At 36.9% G+C, this 25,357-nt stretch overlaps 1 protein-coding gene across 5 annotated transcripts in view; it reads right to left on the reverse strand.

Moving 5' to 3' along the window:
• Window positions 1-8,596: 8,596 nt before the first annotated feature.
• Window positions 8,597-25,357, reverse strand: part of LOC138715522 (zinc finger protein 184-like) — a 54,671-nt gene continuing 37,910 nt past the window's right edge. For 3 of the 5 annotated variants that reach the window (XM_069848553.1, XM_069848555.1, XM_069848554.1), the window contains exon 8: window positions 19,091-22,048. In XM_069848553.1, coding sequence (XP_069704654.1) covers window positions 21,439-22,048 — 610 coding nt within the window. In that variant the 3' untranslated portion in view covers window positions 19,091-21,438. Of the gene's footprint in view, window positions 8,881-19,007; window positions 22,049-25,357 lie in introns of those variants that run through there. The other 2 variants (XM_069848557.1, XM_069848556.1) reach the window with 2 other exon arrangements.

Consider the following 25,357-nt stretch of genomic DNA (forward strand, 5'->3'; position numbering starts at 1 on the left):
GTTTTTACTAGTTGAAACCGGTTTTGACTGATTTCGGGTTTTAACGGTAACATATATAATATGGAATTATCACTACATTTACAAGTCCATTATTTCACAAAACACACACTGAACGAATTAAATGTAATTATGAAAGCCGTTTATAATGCTAATATGAATTTCATTTCAGAAACTTTAAAGATTAAAAACCGCTAGTATTCCCACTAAGCGGGATATTATTTTACCCGCGAGACGGTTACCCAAAAAAGCTAGATTTAGCGGGAAAACTGCTGAATTGGCAACACTGACCAAAACATTACCTCCCGCTTAGCACACGGCCTACTTGATTGGAAGGCCACCGAGCTGTAATTGCGGCAACGCTGCTTGGGGGCTCACATTTATGGCAGATTGGGAGATTGCTTGCAGAAGTTATCATTGTCATCAGTAAATATATTAATGTTGACGTTGCTATGTATTTAGAGATAATTTCACATAGGCCTACATAATTCTTTGTCATTTCAGATATGTTGATATTTTAACGAAACTTAAGTGTAGTTTAAATTGATGGAACAAGGATCACATGAGGAAGACAATCTTAGTATATTCGTTTCAGATGTCTGCCCATATGATAGGAATGCTTCAACTGCATCTGGTGGTGTTGCCATTTTAATTAAGCGAAATATTACACATCATCAAGTCCTTCTTCCTCATACGTCTGATATAGAAACAGTCGGAATCAAAATTAAGTGTCAAAATAACCATGATTTTGTTTTATTTTGTGCTTATAAGCCCCCAAAATATCTGCTAAATACTGCATACCTTGCTCTTTTATTTCCCTCAGTCGGTTCAACACTTCTTGTGGGTGATCTAAACTGTAAACACACATCATGGGGATGCAGAGTAACGAACCCAAATTGACATCGTCTTTACAACTGCATTAACAACCTTGGTCTCCATATTCTCGCACCAACTGAACCAACACACTATCCATATAATCCCGCCAATCTTCCGGATATCCTTGACATCGGAATTCAAAAGAATATGCATTTACCAACTTATATTGCATCATTAACAGCACTTGATTCAGATCATTGTCCAGTGTTGATTACTTTCCAATTGTCTCCTAATGTAACACCTAAAGTGCAACGCCTTATTAATGGTTTTGTTGATGGGGATAAATTTCAGTTGACTCTAGACTCAATGTTAGTCACATAATATCATCCACTAACAGCAACAGATATTGACAATGATGTTCAACATTTTATGGACACAATATGCTCATGTGTAAATTATTCTACAATGTGTTCCAAGCGAGCATTAACGCGCTACTACTTACCATCTTCCATACTCCAATTAAGTAAGGAAAAACATCGTATTCGTAGACAATGGCAACGAGAGAGGCAACCATGGCAGTGGAAGAAGCTGAATTATCTCATACGATTAGTCAAGACAAATCTTGAACATCGCCTGCAGTCATATCAGTCTTACTTATCATCTCTATCTGAAGCTGATAATACTCTTTGGTACGCTACAAAGCGTATTCTACGTGAGCCAACAGTCATCCTGACACTTCGGTTAGACTCTCAAATAGCCACAGACACAGAGTCGAAATGTAACTTGCTTGCATCTCATTACCAACATGTATTCACCCCAAACGAGAATAAAAATGAACAGACTACCTCTGAATTAGAAAAAGAACTTATAGAAAATATTAATAAACCGACTGTGGAAGAGAAAATTTCCTATACTACTCCACAAGAATTGTCTCACTTCATTCAAAGGCTTCCAAATAAAAAAATCTCCAGGCCATGATCTTATACCCAACATTGTACTAAAGAAGCTCACCAACAAAGCTCTTACTTACTTGACGATAATTTTCAATGCTGCCCTTTTAATTGGGTACTTTCCTCGAGCCTGGAAGCTTGGTGAAATCCTTGTTTTTCATAAGCCTAACAAACCTAAGCACTTGCCATCAAGTTATCGACCTATTAGCTTACTGCCCACGCTATCGAAATTGTTTGAGAAGGTTATTCATCATCGCATTTGTAAATTTACGTTCCAAAACAAGATAATACCAGATTTTCAGTTTGGCTTTCGTCCAAAACATTCTACAACACACCAACTGCAAAGAGTCACTGAATCCATTATAAAAGGCTTTGAAGAAAAACAGTATACTGCCGCTGTGTTTCTGGATATTGCCCAAGCATTTGATACTGTTTGGCATGATGGTTTAATGCTAAAATTATATAGAATTGGTTTTCCTGACTATCTCACACGCATCGTGAAAAGTTTTTTATCCGAGCGTCAGTTCTCAGTACGTATAGATGGCATTAAATCAATGCTTCGTCCAGTTTTAGCCGGAGAACCACAAGGATCTATACTGTCACCACTTCCCTTCAATATCTTCACATATGACATTCCATGTTTACAACCGTCACACATAGCTATGTATGCTGACGATACAGTTCTCTTTTATTCTCATAGTAACCTAAATACTGCAATCAGCACTCTTCAGACATCCTTACAGGAGCTGTCTAAATGGTTCTCTGACTGGAGATTACTACTCAACATTACCAAGACAGAAGCTAAAATCTTCTCTTTAAGGCCTATTCATAATCCACCTCCATTGGTTCTTCTAAATGAACAAGTTACATGGCTCTCTAGTCAAGAAGCTGTCAAATATTTGGGAATATTATTAGACACGAAACTTACATGGAATGCCCATATAACTTGCATCTTCTAGAATTCGAAAATTATACTCTTTGGTTAATAGACGTTCACAAATTGGATTGGACTGTTCAATGCTACTCTACACCTCGCTTGTACGACATTTTAACTTATGCAGTGCCATTGTGGGGGACAGCAAATAAGACACACATGCATCACCTACAAGTTCTCCAGAACAAGTTCCTGCGTACTGCAACAAATGCCCCCTGGTTTGTAAGAAATCAACAACTACATCAAGAATTGGGAATTCTTCCACTAGAACAGTACATCCATTCAATGTCAAAATCTTTCTTCAACAAACTTCCTGGTGTTCCTGGAGCTGTGACATATAACATTGGAGCAAGATCTTGTCAGCCATCTCGACTTAAAAGGAAACTCCCTCAAGACATCCTTCTTAGTGATACTGACGACTCTTCATAATTTAACAGAGAAAATCATCATATCTTTGTTCACATAATTTACAAAAATGTTTAATTAATTAATTTAAATTAATTAGAGGAGCCTTTAGAGCCAACCTCAGCATGATATTCTGCATGTGATATTCCATAATTTAACAGTGGTCTGTATAGCAAGTTTGCTGGTCGACCAATATTAAACATAAAAAAAAAAGATGTGTGTCCTTGTGGCAAACCAGTATTCGATATTTGTAAACAAATTTGATCTACTGTAAAATACTACTCAACAATTAGGCCTACTGTAAAATTTAAAATGATCTTGCAAGCACTAGGAGCTCTGGCAAGAAGAGAAAATTACAAACATTGTGTAGAATTCCATGACATATTGCAGAACCCTTAGTGTGTTGTTCTTCCTACTCCTAGTACTCTTTTCATGAAGGATGATTTGACTCGTTCAGTTTTCCCATCTCGCTGATTGTTAAGTTTCCCCATATGATATTTAGTCCTTAGGTTGTTATTGGTGCTATAGCTGACCTAAATAAGGTCATTGCCGTTTTCGTTTCTGGTTGTTGCAGATTCTTGATATTGTACATAGCTTTAATTGCAGTGGCTGCTCTTTCTTAAATGTGGATTCTGTATGATTTTGTAATCATATTTGATCAGTGTTTCTGCAATCAGGCCTAAGAAATTTCTGAAAAACCTTTTGCTATCAATGAAAGTATGTCGGGGGCAAATGTCTTATTCTTTGTATGTTATTCGATCGGACTCTGGTGCCTACTTTTTGTGTGTTTGCATAACAACCATTCTAATTCATCTGTTGATATCGGTAAATCAGTAGGCCTAATTTTATTAAATGGGAACTGTGAAAGAGAGTTAGCTATTAATGATTGTGGATCTTGATGTACGGAAGGTGGGGCAGATACCAATAGAAATTCGTGCTGTAGGTCGTCTTCGTGGTCAATTTTGCGATACACAGAGGTATGTTTATCAAACTATTTACCGGTAATTCTTTTCCAGATTGTAGCTATGGGAGTTTGATGATTGACCAAAGAACAGTAATTCCGCCAGCCTACTCGTCATGTTCGCTTTAGAAGTCTTGATATACGCCGTTTGTTGTTTTAGTTTGATATAATTCTCATATGTGGGGTTATTTTTAATGTCATGGTGAACCTACGTATAATTTTAATAGCCTGTGCACACTCCTTTGTCCACCAAGGTGGTTTATATACGCGTCGTTTATTGACAATTTTGATAGGGAGTATGTGTCTTGTATATGGTTACATATTGTTGTTATCTTTCTATAATATTTGGCTCTGTGGTATCCAACTTTTTGTTGTTTATAACGTCTTTAAACTATCTCTATACTTTACCCACTCACTTACTTGTGTTGTGGTTGGATGAGAATATCACGTGTTTGTAAGCTCCAGTGAGGTGCATTGATCGAAATGATGATAGGAAAATGATCGCTACCAAGGATCTCTTTATGGACGCGCCAATCTGATTGCATAAATAGGTTTGCGGAGATAAATGTAAAATCTGGCGATGAATTATTCTGATGCTAAGCGCCTAGTCGGGTACAAGTATCGGAGTTCAGAAAAAAGAAATCATGTTGATAAAAAATGTTGAAGAAATGGCATATTGAAATTATGCGAACGAATATCACTGGGAGACAATCCTAAATTAAAGCCACCGCAAATTATTATATTATTATTATTATTATTATTATTATTATTATTATTATTATTATTATTATTATTGGAAGCAATATCGAAGTGTGACTCGAAAAAAGTTTGAGATAATATATAATTTATGCTATTGTTATAGGCCTACATGAAAATTATTTCAAGCATCGGCATAAAGATGTGGACAACTTAAAAGGTTTCTATAAAGTTTTTCTTATAGGCCTAGTTTTAATTGAATTTACACGTATATGCTTTTTAAATAATGCCACATGTCCACCACCCTCTCCCACTCTGTCAAAACGAAAAATTGTGTAGGGTCGAAAGTTAAATTTGTGTTGGGGATCCAGCCACGATTCTATTAACAATATGTCTATGTTTTGAGTATCTACAAGATTGTGCAATTCCGCAGCTTTCAGTTTTATACTGCGAACATTCCAATGCAAAATAGTAAGTTCGGGTAACAAACTTGTAGTCGACATAAAAAATATACGCAGATGGCACCAGACACTTGTGAACTTGTGATGTCTCATTCTCCTACTAATGGTTTTTGTAACGTAGTGAATTGGGATTGTAATTTTTCTCTTGTGAAGTCATCTGTGACAAGTTCTGTAAGACGTCTTTACGTATGTTTTTTTTTTTACTTGGCTATTTAACGACGCTGTATCAACTACGAGGTTATTTAGCGTCGATGGATTTTGGTGATAGCGAGATGAGGCCGAGGATTCGCCATAGATTACCTGACATTTGCCTTACGGTTGGGGAAAACCTAACCAACTTTAACAAATTGGAAAGGTATTTAAGGATAAATTTGTTGGGACCAGACCCTCGTCTTATGCGAAAGAATTTACCAGGCCGCAGTGTCTCAAAGGTTGAGAGCCACTGCTGTACTGTATATGCATTTCTGGATTCACCCATATGTAGCCTACCACAAGGCCTCCCACCTCAAACACCTGGAATTAATGTTCCTAATTATGTTATGTTCTCCATTCTCCTGTAACTTTATCCGTCTTAGCCCCAAATATTGCTTTTTTCATGATAGTAGAAGTTGGCCGATAAGGAGGAATAACTATAACTATGTATATTGTTTTGGGCCATCTATTTGCTTATCAAATTACTATATAGTGTTAATTACTATAGTACATTTTATTAAATTATTAACTTTTCCGGCATTAAGATGCCATCTTCAGATCAATAGTTACGCTCAAAGGAACAGCTAAATACATGGAGCAACAAATAATATGCAGAAATATACAAATGGATAAAATCAAGAAATAAATTATTCAATAATATAAAGACATAATTATTAGCATTATGCTGTGTTCAAATTTATGAATGCGCAAAATATTTATCAGCAAATGCATAAGTTGGTTTGGATTAATAAGTATCATATAATAGCTGAGGTTAAAATATAAATTGTTTAAAGTTAAAATACAAAGGCGTGACTACAAGCTAGTTACTATAAAATTCTGCCGAAGGAAGGAATGTCACGCCTTGAGGTTCACCATGGCCGAGTTTTACTGCAACACGAGTGAATAAAGCTAAATCAGTTATGAAGATTTTCTTTAATTTTCTCAAAGTTAACGATTGTTGGAGTTGTTAACTTACGTGGTGTTGTTGTTTGTGGGAGTTGGATGCGTGCGTCGTGGCTGCTCGGCAATGACTAAATCTCGAGTTGTGCTCACATGATGTGTGTGTATGCTAATGTACATCGAAAGAGACCGGAAGTGTGGAGGGGGGTATGTGTCCTATTAATTTCACTTTGATACCATTGTATTATACACCTTTAAAGGTTAAAATTTTATCTGTGAATGTCCCATCCATAATGATGAATTGACTGTACTGGTTACTCTGCGAAAGGTTTACATTACATTACACATGTTGATATACATCTGAATTGAAATATTGTGGAAGTCCTGAGCCCAGTTCACTAAGAACTGCCAATAGTGAGCTGATCAAAAAGGTGGCGAGTCCATTCATATTTTGCCGAAAGAGTCGCAAGTTTTCCGTGGCAAGCTCTTCTTGTGCTTTCTCTAAAATGTTCTCTAACATGTGAACACAACAAGCTCAAATCACAGTCATGGCTCTTTCTCTCTCATCTCCATTGCAAATGAAAATATCGCGCACCATACTGTAACTTTGGTACTTTTCTATCTGGTCTGGTCCTTAGTAGCATTGTGCATTACAGATGCTATGTTCGATTCAAGTTGGTCAGTATGGCGAAGTTCGTTACTTGGCGATGTTTGGTCTGCAGAAGGAGGCCTGTCGTGTTTGGTTTGTTCCACCTTGTTATAAAAATATTAGTTGTCCTCCACTCCCACCTTTTCATATTTTAACTGCTTAAGAATTTTAGCACAGATCTTGCGATTAGTTTTTCATATGAAGGAAGACGAAGTTCATAATGTCTTGCTTGCCTCTCTGATGTTCGAACATTGCAGGATACTAGTCTGTAGCACATCAATAACGGACATTTTGTGTATTAACAAGCCCTGATATGTGAAAATGAGGACACTCATCAATAAGTTGTTTACAAGGTCTTTGTTTTGATTAATTAACCACAGAAAAATCTGAGAGAAATTAACTCTGTTTTCATAGTCACGAAGCAAGAATAACCTGATTTCTTTAATACGTCTGATGCTGGCTTCAGACAGCCCAAGTGAAGCAGAGTGGCAATGTGCAGAGCAGTATGGACTTCATTTTATGGCATCTCTCACTGCCGCAACATTTTCAATTGTATGTACTTTACACTACTACCTTTGTTCTTTAGTGCAGAACGAGTAGCCTCAAAGTTTCGAATCCAGGTCTTGATAGCATGCACTGATGAAAGAGGGCAATTGCGATGAATTCCAAACTTTCTTCGAAAGTCACGCTGAGTGATCACAAAACTGTCACCATTTTTGTAAAATGTTTCACAGCGAAATTATGTTGGCTACAGACCACAGCATCATCATGACTAGATGTGGGCTGCAACATGCCAGTAGCAGCATCCCTGCCACTCAAGCATGAGCAGTGAGAAGTGTGATGTTCCTGTTATGCATTAAGATCCTTACCCTCTGTTGGGGGATATAAAATGCATTAAAATGAGACACTTTGATTCTATAATCAAATATGGATTATTCTAAGAAAATTTAATCTGTAGCTAGACATATGAGATGTTGCAAATATTAAGATCGAACTCGACAAAGAATGTCGAGTCCAACCTTAATATCTGCAATGCTTCATATTTCTGTTTCACAAATGACAGCCCTTAAGAAAAATACAGGCGTGCATAAAAGGACATTATGTGAATCAAGAAGGAGGGAAAATTAATTTCTCCTGGGAAGATTAAAAAAAAATATACAACCCCAACTAGGAAATGCATGAGACATAGTGCAAAACTTAGTTGACAATGCAGTCACACATGCATTTCCAGAAATATAACTAAAAACAAATTAGGAAATTTTCCTGGCTAAAACAATGCCTCAATATGTAACATACAATTGTGTTACATATTCAGCAACAATGCCTCACATACAATTGCGTTACATATTCAGCAACGAACCAAGAGAAATCATCAGTTGGGAATATGTATGCATATGAAATGGCTTTTGAAACTTTTCCATTGTGAAAAAAAAAAGGAAAGAAAAAAATAAGATGAAGTTGCAAAATTATGTTACACTATAAAAAGTTCCTCTGGTATATGCATAATCTCTCCACTTGGTTATAGTAGTTGGAACCCTTCTTGGAAATAAAAGTGCAAGGGATCTATGGTTTGGGAATCTGAATGGTACAATAGAGAATAGCGTTTAGGTGGCTGGTGAAATGTTGGTAATGAATATCACCTTCATTACAGTAACTGATGGATTGTATTTATTTACTTACTCATCCAAACTTTTACTCACTTATTATAACTCTATAACATAGCCTATATTTCCTCCATATATACTTAACACTATCAATGGGTCTCCAAATCCCCATACGTAACAGTACCTTACTGAAGTCTTTAAACAAAGCACAAACCGAAGACACTTCCCTCACAATTGAGACTTCATCTTCCTCTGTTGTTGCTGTCAATTTACTCTCCTCTTTTACAGCAATCACGACAAATCTCTCCTCTCCTTCTGCAAATAATAAATATAATAGATAAGAATGATGCATGCAGATTGAAACATCGAAGAAGGCTGAAACACAGCAAAATAAATTAACAAGAAATGAAACTTAATACCAATCAGTGCAATTTTATTGACATCAAAACAATGTGAATGTGATTGGACTGCGCACAATAAATGAGTTACAGTTGAAGTTTCTTCTTACACAATGAGATGAATGAAGAATATGTTTGAAACATGGGCACGAGGTACAGACAATAGCATCAGTAAAATCTGATATTGAGTTACCGTGAATAAATAGTTAAAAGAGAGAGGTGGAGACTTACTACTACTTTTAATTAGGTCTATACATAATAAGTAGCAATAATTTCACTATTGTGGATTCCAATTTAGCAATAGGCCTACTTAAAAAGTACTGAATAAATTAAATTTTCTGCGAGTTCGCTTCAGAGTGTTACAACAAAACAGAATGACAATAAAATACGTAACACTGTGGCTAAGAACGAACATATATAAAAAAAGAGAAACAATTCTAGTTAATGTAAACGGTTGTAAATAAATGGATATCATTATTATTTTTGTTATTTAACAAGTCGAATTCTATCTCAGAAATATCATTTTCAAGGTTTTTAGTTCATGGTGCTTTTTCTCTACCTGCATTCAGTCTGAATTATCCAGTGATCATGCATAATATAAATAGGGCATTCTTATGTTGACCAGTCACACTCCAGCCTCTAACAAAATCTGATTGCAGATGGTGAGTGGTCATACACCAGCATACTGATAGGTCCGAACATGCAATTCACTGTGCAGATCAGTTCCAATCCACCTACTACTGCCTAGCTACCTTGGGACTGATGCTCTACGCTGCTATCTATTCTTGGATTAACATTCGGACATTGTGGCAGTTGCCTGAACAACATTCCAGAACTACCTGATATCTTGAAGTAGGCTCCAAAGGTCCAGAGCAAAGTAATGGAAATGGAAGCAGGTAATATATTCAATGAAGTATATTTCACGATATGGTAGTACCGGTATATGACGGATATCTCGTAGAATATTAGTTTAAGAGCAAATATGAGATAGAAGAGTCTGCATCAGTTCTTCAAGACAGCTGCTTCCCTTTACAAACCACAGCATTCGGAAATGGGAGGCAGTGTGAAGGGATATACAGCACTGAGGAGCAGCACTGGCTTGGAACATGCCATAAGAAAACATGAGTAAGGTTCTATGTAAATTTTCTTGAGAAATATTATTAACCCCCAGAATAAAACAAACTGTGTACGACTCCTTGCGACATTAGTGACCAGACGATATGAGAGCAGAGAGGATTACTGTGGTTTACAGAAATATTATTATTAAGATTAATCTAAACAACTTACCACATATAAAAAATACATAGGCTACGTTACAAAACGTCTCCAAAGACATCACAAACTACACAATTATTTAGAATAGGCTACAGAAATATACAGTACCAAGGAAGAGTCGCTATTGGTGTTCCCAATCAATAAGTTGGACGACGTAAGAGGCTCATACGACATCAAGTATGTCTAAATATTACATAGCAAATACGAAAGTGTTTTAATAAAACTGTGGCAATTTAACTTACCTGAATAGGATTAATAGAATACTAACAAACCTACATCAGGAAAGTATTAATATAAAATACATAATAAATCAAACCAAAGCAGGAACTGATTCTTGCCATCATAACGACTGTAAAAACAATATATATATATATATATATATATATATATATATACACCCATACAGTCAACTCTGGATATAGTGAACTCTGTTATATTGAACCTAAATCTTGGTCCCAACCCACATACATTAAAAAGTACATTAATATTTCCGTTCATAGTGAATCCTCACTTCCGTTATAGTGAACCTTGTATCCTGATAAATTCTTATTTGAAGTCAGACCTTCTTGTATAAAATTGAAAGAATGTGTTGAGAACAACATTCTAAGTTTCTCACTCCTTTAGTCGAAGGACAAAGGTAGGATTAGTGATTCCTAGACAATGAGCTGTACTGCAAATCCAGGTAACGCATGACGATCTTGCCTCACTCCACCGTCAAAGGGTTGCCATTCTGTTCTCAGGCACTTTACTCTACCATTATTACTAATCCTCCACTGTCAAAGAGTTGCCATTTGTTCTCAGAAACATTTCCACTATGACTGATAGCGTCAAAACAACGGAAAATGAAATTGCCTTCTTTTATTAAAAGGGGGCGGACATTATGTCTAGAGCATAAATGAAGGTAAGATGTAAATGGCTTTCAAAATCCATCAACCCTCTCTCAGTTTCCATTAGGTGACACTGGAAATTCCAAGGCTGAGTACGTAGTCACACCATAACAGCGTTTGTCATTTGCACCTGATCTAGTGTTCCAACAGTGAATGTACTTTATAAAAATGTCAAAGCGTAAAATGTTTTCTTTGAAAAATAAGGCAAATATTATAAGTGACTTTGAACGTGGTCTTTTGCAAGCAGACGTGGGTCAACAGCATAGTTTAAGTAAATCAACTGTGAGTAACAGTATACAGTGTAATCCATTCCACAAAAATGAAATATTTAATTTTCTTGTTCACAATTTCATTCATTTCTGTCATTTAAAGTTAGGGGAGAGACACTTCGGATATAGTGAACGAAATATGCAAGTCCGCAGAGGTTCACTATATCCGGAGTTGTGTGTAGCTCTATATATATATATATATATATATATATATATATATATATATGTTTTATTTATTTATTACATGATTCTGTATTCACGTCATGGCGGATTAGATATTATATATAAAATATAATCGTATTCTCCAGTGCCCTCTTATATTCTAGATTACGGTACTGATAAAGAAGTAATCCAACATACTGTCAACAGTCTAGTATATACAATCACGAAGCTTGAGTTGTTGAGAGTACTAGGAACAATAAACTGTGCCGGTACTATTTCGCATTGTCTGTGATGAGGCAATAGTAGCAATCCTAGTGGTTAGCAACTATCTATGAATGCATATTCCCTACATATTGAGCTTCGTGACTGAGGGTACTAGGAACAATAGACTGTGCCTGCATACTAGTTCGGAGCGCGGAGACGCTGGCTGAGGAGGTAATATGTGCAGTGTGTCGAGCCAAGCCAACGCATCCCATCACAGAAGCCAACTTTCTGACCATAATTTACAATGTCTTCTTCGACTGTGTTCTACACGAGCATTGACCAGTTGGTGAGGGGAAAAATGAATTAAAAAATTCAGGAAAATCAATGTTAATGATCAGCAAAAATAATTTGTATCATTTGTTATTTACATCATCTGATTCCTACCCCCCCCCCCAACTCCTGCTGCACAGTTGATGTCCAAGGGATAGAACTGAGCTAGCGAGCAAACTGTGCCTGCTCCATAGTGCACTGACATGACGACTCCTGAACTAGACTGTGATACTGTAGGCTATTTCCGCCATAACCTTTCATGCCCTATTATGTAACGAAAGATCCTTCCCACCGTCATATTGCTTACACACCTCAATACTGCGAAGGGTAGAATGACGCAGCAGCTATGAAGAAATGGTGAAGGCGCTCTTCTCGAGGATACTTGGCCTTGAATAAGTATTCTGCCAAATATCCGGCAAAATGATTTTTCCTCACTCCAAAACGAGGAATGCTGCCCCTCAACTCTCCCCACACGCGCTGTATTGTGTTGGTGTGTGTTCCTGTGCCAGGGTCTACAAAATTGTAGGTATGATTCACCGTGAGGTGTACGTAGCTTTCTTCCCGTAAACAATTATAGGCACGCCAACAGTCACTCACAATGGTGGTCCCAGGCAAAATATATCTATTGATAACAGTCAACAAAGTGTCGCTGTCCCTTGATTCCACTGGTACCAAAAATGTTTTCTTGCTTGTGCGGTCCAGGCCCCCAAACACCCACTGTCCTGCCCCTATTCTGCCACTTCGATATTTAGTTTTCCCAAATTTTGCCTCCCCTAACTCCACCGTAATACCTTCCCCACCAATCTGCGCGTTGTCTTCCTGAATGCAGCCAATAAACACTTCTCGGCAGAAACTATACCAATCTACAATTGTCGAGTGCGATAAACCTAATTCTTCCTTTATAAATTGGTGTCTAGGTGGCTTGAGATGGAGCAACACAGAGACAAAAAGGAAAACATCTTCAATTGACAAACGGGAATTTTCCAAAAATGTTCCTTTTCTGGCAGAACCGTACCATCCACACTTTTTCGCTTTCCTCTTAAGCTGTTTCATGTATTTCCCACAACGAAAACTCAGAGTACTTTCCAGCAATTTTACGTTTCCGCCACAACGTTTACAATTTGCCTCTCTTTTCAGCACGCCGTGGTCACACAAAAATGTCAGCACTTGATTATCCGCTTTCAAACACACAGAATCGAAAAATTTAATCTCACATCCATTGCACGCCATTATTACACAAAGAAATAGTATGAAACATGCCGGGGCAGAAAATATTTTAGTGTTACATATTATCCACGTAGCTTTGGAATTGCGTATTATCGAACGTACAGTGAAAAGCAAAATATTCAGTGAAGTTGGGAAGTTACAAAACTAGTAAAGTTACAAAAGTACCTAATGAATTCTACACTGGATAATTTTCACTGTAAGTCATGGTTAGACCTCGGATGTTCAGGCAAATTCCTACTTTTTTCCTGGGACTAAAATCTAAAAAATATATATTTTATATTAGGGCCTACACGTGTATGGGGTCAATTTGGCAAAGTTTTATAATGCCTTAAGCGTTACAGATTATCCACGTAGCTTTGGAATTGCTTATTATCGAACGTACAGTGAAAAGAGAAATATTCGGGAATCTTTTATTAAAGGAGCCTTTTGTGCTCGAGGTTGTGGGTTCGATCCTGGCTTAGCTCAATGGCATTTAAGAGTGCTTAAATGCGACAATCTCATGTCAGTAGATTTACTGGCATGTAAAAGAACTCCTACGGGACAAAATTCTGGTACACCGGCAGTTGCGAGCGTCTTAACTAAACCATAATTTAAATTTAATTTAACTTAAATCCAATTATACAACATTTTTAACGTCTAGGAAACAATGGTACATTATGGTAGTAATTAAGACGCGAGTATGTTTGTTTATGAAACGAGAACAAGCGAGTTTCATAATTTTCGTACGAGCGTCTTAATTGCCATTATATTAAAGTTTTATACGACTTTTTATGCTCGACCATATTTCTAACTTGAAATTATTCATAAGTATTCATGTTATGATTATCTAAGTGAAGAGGGGAACTGACCTTCTAAATTGTGAGATGTGCACAGACGCGAAAGTATTGATTTTTTCCGAGGAACGAATGTTATTGACCTTTTTTTTTATAATCTAGAGAATAACATGAACATTAGTCTTGATATAACCTGGAAATTGATTTAGAATTGAAAAACGAGATGAAAAATTGAATTTATTTGGAATATTATTTACAATTAACGCTAATTATTATAGTAACAGAATATAACCTTCTGTGACAGTATTGGATTTCCAGCCTCCATGACTTTTGGCTAGTTGTCTTTCGATTGCATATCCGAGAATAATCGATACTTGCGATTTTATAATGGTACAATGGTGATTTCTCATTGGCTGAACAACTGAACTATAATGAATAGGTGTATTTTAATGAGGTGCAGTAAAGGGCTACTACAAGGTGTATAATTACTAAATTTCGGCATGGTCGAGCATAAAGATATTGTGACGCCCACGTGAGATTCTATCTCACGACCGACGGAGGAGAGGCTAAGTCGGTCTTGTGTTGGGCGGGGTTCGCGCGCATCTGCCTCCTGGGGCATGGCTACGCGCGGTGAAGGAGGGGAGCAGCAGCGTGCGAGATGATTCAAGAATGGACACACGCGTCGAAATATCGCGAACTATCTAGAACTCGTACTTTCTCGCAACGATAGTTTAGCTATAAAAGAAAAAACGCGACCGAACTTGGGCAGTTTTTTCAGTTGATTAGTCAGCCAGTCAGTGATTAAGCCAGAGCAAGCAAGCCAGTCTTCGACTCGAGTGTGCGTCCGCAACTGTATCAGCATCCGAAGCCCTGAGTTCGAGTGCAGTGGACCGCAGTTGGAGGGACCTGAGTTCGAGTACAGTGAACTGTCTCTGAAGGTCTGTGGTTCGAGATACTGTGAACTCGAGTGACTGAGCTAGAAGAACTGTGAACTGAGAACTGATAGTTCTGATTTGTAAATATTAGTTAAGATTAACAGTTCATTGTTGTTCGTAATAGTCCAAGTAAATTGTCATTGCCGTCAGTGGAGTGCTATAACGAATACTGTGTTGAGTGAAAATCCTATTGTTGACGAGAGCGTTTAAGGTGAATTGTAGAAAGGAATTATTGTTGGAAGAATAAAATCCTATTGTTGAGTTGAAATAAAGTTCACAATATTTATGGAAATTTGACATAGAGGAATATATCGTTATATACTTTAACTTACCTAAGCACTTCTTCACATAGGTATTCGTATCATTGATTACTAAATTATAATAGCCAGCAATTCGATATTAATATAACTGGGAAGATTAGCATGAGCCAACCACGCGCCTAAGGCAAGACTCTTCCTCCCTCCTGCCAACCCATTACAATACAATACCAGGAGATGATAGCATCATCATCTACTGGCATACCAATGATTGGCTCGTGTCTTACCTTATGAGGTGTACAAGCCAATCTTTTACAAAGCTTTTCGTGTAGAATATAGAACTTGTATTGTCAACTTGTATTGTCTTACCTTATGAGGTGTACAAGCCAATCTTTTACAAAGCTTTTCGTGTAGAATATAGAACTTGTATTGCCTTACCTTATGAAGTGTACAGGCCAATCTTTTACAAAGCTTTTCGTGTAGAATATAGAACTGGTATAACTTTAACCCTTATTGCAAGTACTGACCTACAGTTCCAAACATCTGTCATTCCTTTACAAAGGATTAGGTTAATTTCAATTAGCTTTGTTCCCTAGTTAATTGACAAAGTTATAGTTTAGTGAGGCAACATTAATCCATTGTACAAACGATAAAGTTAGCTTAACTTAGCTTGGTTTCTAGTTCAGAGTTTAATGAGGGGACAGTAATCACTTGTAGTTACAAACAATTAGGATCTTGGTTTTACTTAATCCCTAATCCAGTGTCAAGTTTAGAGGGTTTCATCAAGCAATAGTTATTCCTTATACAAATGATTAGGTTTGCTTGGCTTAGCTTAGTCCCTAGTTCAGTGTCAAGGTAAGAAGGGTTAGTAAGACAATAATTATTTCTCATTCCAAAGAGCTCAAAAGAAGAGCTTGACTTGGCTTAGCCCCAAGTTGAACAATAGGGTTAGAGCTTATGGTTAAGCCAGTAACATGCTGTATCAGACAGGATGGTTTTGTCTTGGACTGTCTGATGTGATGGTGATTACATGCATTGTTATGAAACTACAACATATTGCATCTGACATCATAAGAATGTACAGTACAATTATTTAGTTCTGACAATCACCGGCAATGTGCACCTGGGTCAGGCGAGTCCATCAAATTACGCCAAGGGATGTTCAGGTTAGTCTGTTGCTTGCAGTCAGAGCGATCGGATGTCATGCATGCGGTGTAGCATTGTAAGGGTTTATAAATGTGTTCAGGCAACAAATTCAAGAAGGAATAGTACGAGAGCTGTGAACAGAAGTCGACAAAAGAGAATGTGCAGGCTATACTGTTTGTAAAGTCTCAATAATGTATAAAATTAGTACAACTAAAGAAGCAAAGCTTGTGATCGGGTGCAGTTCAGTTATAATACTTATATACTTAGGAAAACTTATTATATATCTTTTACGTGTTAAATTTTATGTTACCTTGTGACTTATATACTTACTTACATGACTTATATACTTACTTATATGACTTATATACTTATTTACATGACTTATATACTTACTTACTTATATGACTTATATACAGTGAAAGCTCTCCTTACGGACACTCCCAAGATACGGACAGATTTTTATGTCCCAACTGAAATAATATAGAAATAATGATAAATTTAACTCTCGTTTACGGACACTCTCAGACACGGACAGCTGTTTCACAATCCTAAAGCTTGCTTCACCTCCTGACTGCGGACAGAACTTGATTTTCAAGAACTAATGTGTTTCAAAAATAGAAAATTTAGTTTTGAGAACTGTACAGAAATTCCTTAACATGAAAGAAGACAATAAGGGTCTCGTAGGCTACCACTAGCCCAGCCGGCTACCCCTTGTTAGCTGGAAGCGGGTGGATAAACAAAGTCATAAAATTTAACCTGTCTGATGGGTCCAAGGTTTCCGCGATCGTGAAATTGTATTCAACACATGAGAGGGTTAGTACGGTTATTCTCTTCACTTCAATCAGTTGTTCTCTTTCGAGAGACATGGCACCTTAACGTACAGGTTGAGTTGAAAACTGTAAATTACTGTAATGCATAACTGTAGGCGTAAAATAAAATTGCATGGCACAGTACTGTATTTTCCTTTTTCGGTCTTATCTACTGTAGTTCAAAGTTGCAAAGCATTTACTGTAGTAAACTGTAATTAGAATTAAACTACAGTAATACATTTCATTTAAAGCGTAAAGGGATACATAATGCATATTATAAGTTTACTGTTTGATTGGGGAGCCTCCCTCCCAGATGCGGACAGACTATTGCGTCCCTTCGTTGTCCGTAAATGAGAGGTTTCACTGTACTTACTTACATGACTTATATACTTACTTACTTATATGAATTATACTTATTTACAAATGGCTTTTAAGGAACCCTCAGGTTAATTGCCGCCCTCACATAAGCCCGCCATCGGTCCCTATCCTGTGCAATATTAATCCACTCTCTATCATCATATCCCATCTCCCTCAAATCCATTTTAATATTATCCTCCCATCTACGTCTCGGCCTCTCCAAAGGTATTTTTCCTTCCGGTCTCCCAACCAACACTCTATATGCATTTCTGGATTCGCCCATACGTGCTACATGCCCTGCCCATCTCAAACGTCTGGATTTAATGTTCCTAATTATGTCAGGTGAAGAATACAATGCGTGCAGTTCTGCATTGTGTAACTTTCTCCATTTTCCTGTAACTTCATACCTCTTAGCCCCAAATATTTTCCTAAGAATTCTCAAACACCCTTAATCTCTGTTCCTCCCTCAAAGTGAGAGTCCAAGTTTCACAACCATACAGAACAACCGGTAATATAACTGTTTTATAAATTATAACTTTGAGATTTTTTGACAGCAGACTAGATGACAAAAGCTTCTCAACCGAATAATAACAGGCATTTCCCATATTTATTCTGCGTTTAATTTCCTCCCGAGTGTAATTTATATTTGTTACTATTGCTCCAAGATATTTTTCGAAGGATAAATCTCCAATTTTTGTTTCCATTTCGTACAATATTCTGGTCATGAGACACAATCATATACTTTGTCTTTTCGGGATTTACTTCTAAACCTATCGCTTTACTTGCTTCAAGTAAAATTTCCGTGTTTCCCCTAATCGTTTGTGGGTTTTCTCCTAACATATTCAAGTCATCCGCATAGACAAGAAGCTGATGTAACCCGTTCAATTCCAAACTCTGTCCATTATCCTGAACTTTCCTAATGGCATATTCTAGAGCAAAGTTAGAAAGTAAAGGTGATAGTGCATCTCCTTGCTTTAGCCCACGGTGAATTGGAAAAGTATCAGATAGAAACTGGCCTATACAGACTCTGCTATAAGTTTCATTGAGACACATTTTAATTAATCGAACTAGTTTCTTGGGAATACCAAATTCAATAACAACATTATATAAAATTTCTCTCTTAACCGAGTCATATGCCTTTTTGAAATCTATCAATAACTGATGTACTTTACCCTTAAACTCCCATTTTTCTCCAATATCTATCGAATAGAAAAAATCTGATCAATAGTCGATCTATTACGCCTAAAACCGCACTGATGATCCCCAATAATTTCATCTACATACAGAGTTAATCTTTTCAAAAGAATATTGGACAAAATTTTGTACGTCAGCTATACAAATAATAATATAATATATAATACAAATAAAATACCAAGACATATTACAGTGCATACAAAACGAATTAGAAACAATACAAGGATATTATTCTACACATACAAAAAATTATCCACTTTAACAGGGATACAACATGTAGAATATGTCACCGAGTTTCGGCAATGAAAGTCCAGTTATATTGTTTCGAATATTTTATTCTTGTTTCGGTTTACAAATGGAGAGTATAGATCTATGTTAAGAATTAATTAATGAAGTGTGTGCAATATATTTTCTCTTCTTATGAAGTGATATTCTTAAATTAGTATTAACTCAGGACAAATTTTTCATTCTGGTTCATTCAATGTGTATACTATCACTTTAGTATTGCAAAACTCGCGATTACAAATGAAGCAAGTGTTCGTACGGGTCAATAGCTGCTCTGAATGCAGTACGGCTAATTTTATTCGCAACTTCAGCGTCCTCATGCCCATAGCGAGTAAAGATATCTTCATTGGGCGCGGACACGTGACACTAGCACTCGGCTGTGGTTCATAGTCTTGCAACAGTAACACTTGAAATTCTTTTTAGGTTTTCTCCAGAATAAGTATACATTAGTAGACCTTAGAAAACTCACGATTCTTTCACCAGTGAAAAGCAGCCATTGAAAGTCTCTACCACGTCAATGCCTGCATCTCTTCCTAGCTCTACATAAAATAATTCTACTAATTTTCGGTTGCAGACAACTTGTGCTTCTTTATATTGCAGCGCCTTTCTATCAGAGCTTATTTCAGAGAAATGGATTCATATGACATGACAAAAGTCAGAATTTAGGCTCCAAAATGAAGGAAGTATTCGCGAAACTGAAACTGAACACAGCTTACAATATAGGAAATGATAAGCACAGGATAACCAACAGACTGCTATCAATAAGCCTGAATTTTACACCTAAAACACAAGTGATAACACAAACTTCTAGAATTTGTATTGTGAATGTTTTAATTTCAATGGTAGCAAACTCTTAATAAAGCAAATTAATAAGGATATGAATGTGCTAACAAGCAAACGTTCTGATGGGGGCAGATAAAAAAGTTAAATTTTTTTCTTCTACCATGTTAATAATGTCAAAAGAAGTGCTTATACAAATTTTGGCCACTCGACGCAATTACGAGGGCCGTAAAAAATAAATTCGCCAGAAACAGTTAACAGAAAGAAAAAACATAATTTCACTGGACAAATTTATTAGAATGGCCACAGCTTGTTGAGCTATTTTTCAACATATTTTCCATCGGAATTGAGACATTTCTCATATCATAGGGTCGACAGAGAGAGGTGCAGACACAGTCAAACGCTGGTTCCGGACTGAGGTGGCAGACTTCTACGACATAAAAATTGATCCCATAGTATGAAAAAGTCTCAATTCCAGTGGGGGATATGTTGACAAATAGCGTAACAATTGCTGCATCTGTTTCAATAAATATTTCTATGAAATTGTGCTTTTTTCTATAAACGACCCCAAGGAAAATCACGTTCTGGACGGCCTCGTAATTGCGGTCGAGTGGCCAAAATTTGTATAAGCACTTCTTTTGACATTATTAACATGGTAGAAGAAAAAAATTTAGCTGTTTTATCTGCCCCCATCAGAACATTTGCTTGTAAGATGACAAATTCAAGGAACAGATAGCATTAGAGCAACCATTGCATGCATGTGCCACCAAAAAGCAGGAAACAAAGAATGTTTGAGGTATACTGTATCAGAATGTTTTATTATACTACATACATTATGTTTAAAGAAAAGAACAATTTTCTTGTTTTATCATCAGCGTAGAACACCATAATTACGCATGACTCAATTTAAAATTATACGTAATGAATAATGTTCTTAATTTCATCCAATTCCGTTGTTCTATATTATGTGTTACATAGACTGTGCAACTGCAATATCTTTGTTAACATCCTCAGTGTCTCATGAGCTTAATTTTAGTCCAAACACTTAGCTCCAGCGGAATATAATATATTATCACGACAGCAATTTCCAAAATACCACATTTAAAGAAATAACAAGATGTCATTATTCAATCATACAATACTTTCACAAATAGAACGTTATTGCTAGAAATGCGTAAAACGTACACATATATGATGAAAATTAATAATGGAAATAAATTGAAGAAACTTGTATTGAAGATATGTTGTAATAATGCATACTTAATTTCTTCATAACATTCTTAATTAAATAAACCTTTAATTATGTGTTCATAATAATCGCGTATTGAACCTCAATAACACGGTTATTTACCCTTTCTATTTTAACATCACTTATAATAAACTGGTTTGTGTGGAGAGAAATGTTTTCCTCTGTGCACATTATATCCACCGAAAGAACAATCAAACCCTCAGTGATAACATATTACCTATAAAAAGAACTACGTATCTGAACCACTGTCAATTATCTACAGTGCTTCGCATGGCTTCTCAACTACGTATGTACTGATGCACCTTTTCTTCATGGTATTCTATCGTCTGAAGCATGTCATGTAGTCGAGCAGGTACGTATACAGTTCGCAAACAACGCGTTGGAGTGGTTTCTCTCCTGTGTGCAGTATGGAACAGATGAGAAAGATTTCCCGCATATATTGCATTTCAATGCCTTCTCGCCCGTGCGAGTACGAACGTGCAGCCTATAGCATTTCTCACAGGCATCACATTTGAATGGCTTCTCGCTCGTGTGCGTATGAATATGTTCTCTCAAGCTTCCCAACTGTGAGAAACATTTTCCACAGATATCGCATTGGAATGGTTTCTCGCCAGTATGGGTACGTAGATGAGCTTTCAAATTTCCAGACTCTGAGAAAAATTTCCCACAGATGTCGCATTTGAATCTCCTTTCGCCAACGTGTGTGCGAAAATGTATTTTGAAACTATGGAGAGTCTGCAACAATTTTCCACAAATAACACATCTAAGAAAACCATTATCTGTTTTACTGGGTAAGTGTGAAAGCAAATTCTTCTTTCTTCGAAGTATTTTCTCATAAATCTGATGATCAAGTGTACATTTAAAGAGAGGATTTTCTGAGGACACAGCATTTCCAGGGTTTGTGCACTTCTCCAGCAGTGATTCATTCCAGTCAATATTCAAACTGCTGCAATCAAAAGATGCATTTAGTGAAAGACAGAAAAACAACATGCCATAAAATAGTAATTTGTGGTAAATAAATTATGTATGAAGAAACAATCACCGATGCTGCCTAAAGCAGTGGTTCTCGAATACTGTGAAGACGAGAATTATTTTGGGTGAGACTTTATGCATTTTGTTAAAGACAGACACTTTTTTAAAAAGATCACTGGAACCTGGTCCATCTGGCAGTAACAAGAATAAAAGGAAAAATAGATTGCAACTGTCGCCATTACCAGGCTACAAGGCCACCTGCGTGACATTGAACCATGGCTCCTCAGATGGAGAATCAAATTAAATACATCTAAAACACACGCCATCTTATTTAGCAGAAGAAATAAATTCAATAGACCGGGTATAAATCACACGAAGTTAGCTATAAATGGATCACAAATCGAGTGGAAAACTTCAGTTAAATATCTCAGAGTAACACTAGACAGATAGCTCACTTTTTCTGAACATATAATACAAAAACTCAGACTAGCCAATGCTAGAATGGTGGAGCTTTATCCAATATTAAATAAAAGCAGACATCTAAACATACACACAGCTCTAACTTTGTATAAAACATTAATTAGGTCAGTAATACTATATGCTTGTCCTGCTTGGGGACATGCACCTATTACAGTCCGTAAAAAATTACAAGTTTTCCAAAACAAAATTTTAAGATTCATCACAGGACTTGCTAGAGTAACTCCTGTTGGATTGATTCATGAAGAACTAGACATTTCGATCATTCAAGAATATATTTCAAATCAAGCATTCTGCACGTACACCAAGTCTTACAGCAGTGCGAACCCACTAATTTCTTCACTAGGAAATTACAATTCTGCATTAGATAAACATAAAAGACCTAAGAGTGTACTCCACCCTCTAGCTTGGAACGACAACGTACAAGACGAATACCAACTTGAACTCCAAACAACCACTTGACTCCTCAGACATACATGTCAATTAATGCACTAATAATGTTATTTCTCTGTTCCAGGGTCATCACGTTATTGGCTGCATAGATGCTTTGAATTCTTTGTAACTAATTAATATGTATTTTAATGTTTGAGTACGTCAAATGATGATTAAATAACAACCTCCCACCACAACATATTCATGACCCCATTGTAGCCAATTGGCTTGTCGTCAGCACGACACCTCATCCTGCTCAAGGTTTTTCCATGGTTTCCCTTGAGTAATAAGACAAATGTCGGGATGAGCCCTAAAAGAAACGGGCCACGGACCACTTCCCTTCCCCCACTCTTTCTCTTCTTCTATCACAAAGAACTTGCTAATTTCTTAGATAATAAACCTGTATTATGATAATAGGGGAAATAATTATACTGTAAGTTCACAGGGCTAACGGCTTCGAAGCTGGGTACCTGGTTCTAATGAAGTGCACTGGTAGCAATCTAAAACATGGGGGTATGAAATAGTTACTCTGCCTGCCATTGAAATTCACTTCAACTAAATCCCCAAGGTAAAAAAAAAAACAGTGTTGGGTTCTTAGTCATTTTCCCCATGTGTAGTGTGTCAAAAAGTGTTGCCATAAAACGGACGAAGCCATCAAAGCTACTTACTTTGACATTTAAATACCAAATATTCAGACATTAAAGCCTGTAGAATTCTTTGAAAATAAGCTGAACTACTTCCATAAGGAGCAAGCTTTTTTCCTTTGGGAACCATTATTGACGAAAAAGGATTACTAGTAAGTTATTAACTTCTATTTGTATTACAATGCAAAAGCCAGTAAGTCACATACACTTGCCGAAAATATGATTTTACCGACAGCTATGAAAATGGTGCAAGTTGGTGAAAAAGAGGCTGACAAGCTCAAGGAAATACCTTTCTCCAATAATAAAACTCAAAGAAGAATAAACGACATTACATAAAATATTTGTTTGAAAGTTCTTGAAAATATTCAAAAGAGCACTTGACATTGCAGATGGACGAATCCACAGTATTTGTAAGATGTGGTGCTTACCAAGAACAGTAGCTAAAAATTTTCTGATACCATTTGCAACGTCATATTTAACCGAAATGACTTTCTCAACTGTCATCAAAACAAACGCAAGAAGTTGTTTTAAACTTGAAAATTATATCATTGTGTGTGCATCGAATACAGAGAACAACTCTGTGAAGCTATAGCCAGCAAGAAACTAAATGCTCCGTCCTACAGGTCAGACTATAGTGGGGGATGTCATTTGGCTTGGATCTGTGGCAGAATACAGATCAGTTCCTGTGATGTAGGTATGGTTTAGTCCAAATACTGTAGTTTCATACAGCACTGTTGTATTTGCACCACATCAGCGTATTTAAGATCAATCTTAAAGTGTATAAGGGCCCATCTCTCTATCAGTTAGTGGGTGTGAAAGTATGACGTCATGCACCAACAGAAGCGAAATTCGTAAGGTCGCTTTCTACATCATCAAGTTATCTATAGTCGATCTCCCTACTTCACTTATAGTACAGCCTGCCCGGAAGATCTGAAAACGTCACTTGGGAGGGGAGAGAACATAGTGAAAATAGCAAGTGCGTGCACGCTAAACATCGAATTTGAGTTGCTAGTCCGAGTTTTCAAGTTCTGCTATCCCGTCCATTTTACCATCACTGATGCCACCGAGACTTACGATACTGGGGTCTGTGATGTTATAACTCATGCTTTGTAAATACAACATTTTCACGAACAGGACGGCACTTCCAAGATTGGAGTTTACGGAATATTTGACAGACGAGGGTTTGTGTAAGAGGGGGATCCAGGAAATAACGACCGTTCGCGCATACCCGCTGCGCAGCTGACTCCCCTTCATTGTTTGAAGGTCAACTGGCTTCCTTAACATGTGTTCTCATAATGTTGTGAATACTGGTTGCAACAAGTCGCCATTGTGCATTTTGTGTTACTTCAAAATGAACGACGTGATTGATAATCCCGCCGACTGTGAGGTGAGGAGTGTGATTCGATTTTTGAATGCCCGACATTTGAAACCTGCAGAAATTTACCGGCAATTGAAAGAAGTGTATGGTGATACTGTAATGAATGAAAGAAATGTGAGAAAATGGTGCGAAATGTTCAACAATGGGCGAACAAATGTCCACGATGAAACTCGATCCGGACGCCCATCACTCATCACAGAAGACCTGAAGACTAAAGTGAACGACAGAATCTTGCAAGACAGGCGCACATCACTCGACGAATTGCATATTGCCTTTCATGACATTTCTCGTTCTTTGCTTGGTGAAATTGTGTTGCAACATCTTGGCTACCACAAAATCTGTGCACGATGGG

Source organism: Periplaneta americana, chromosome 15 (assembly GCF_040183065.1).
Source record: "Periplaneta americana isolate PAMFEO1 chromosome 15, P.americana_PAMFEO1_priV1, whole genome shotgun sequence".
NCBI lineage: Eukaryota > Metazoa > Arthropoda > Insecta > Blattodea > Blattidae > Periplaneta > Periplaneta americana.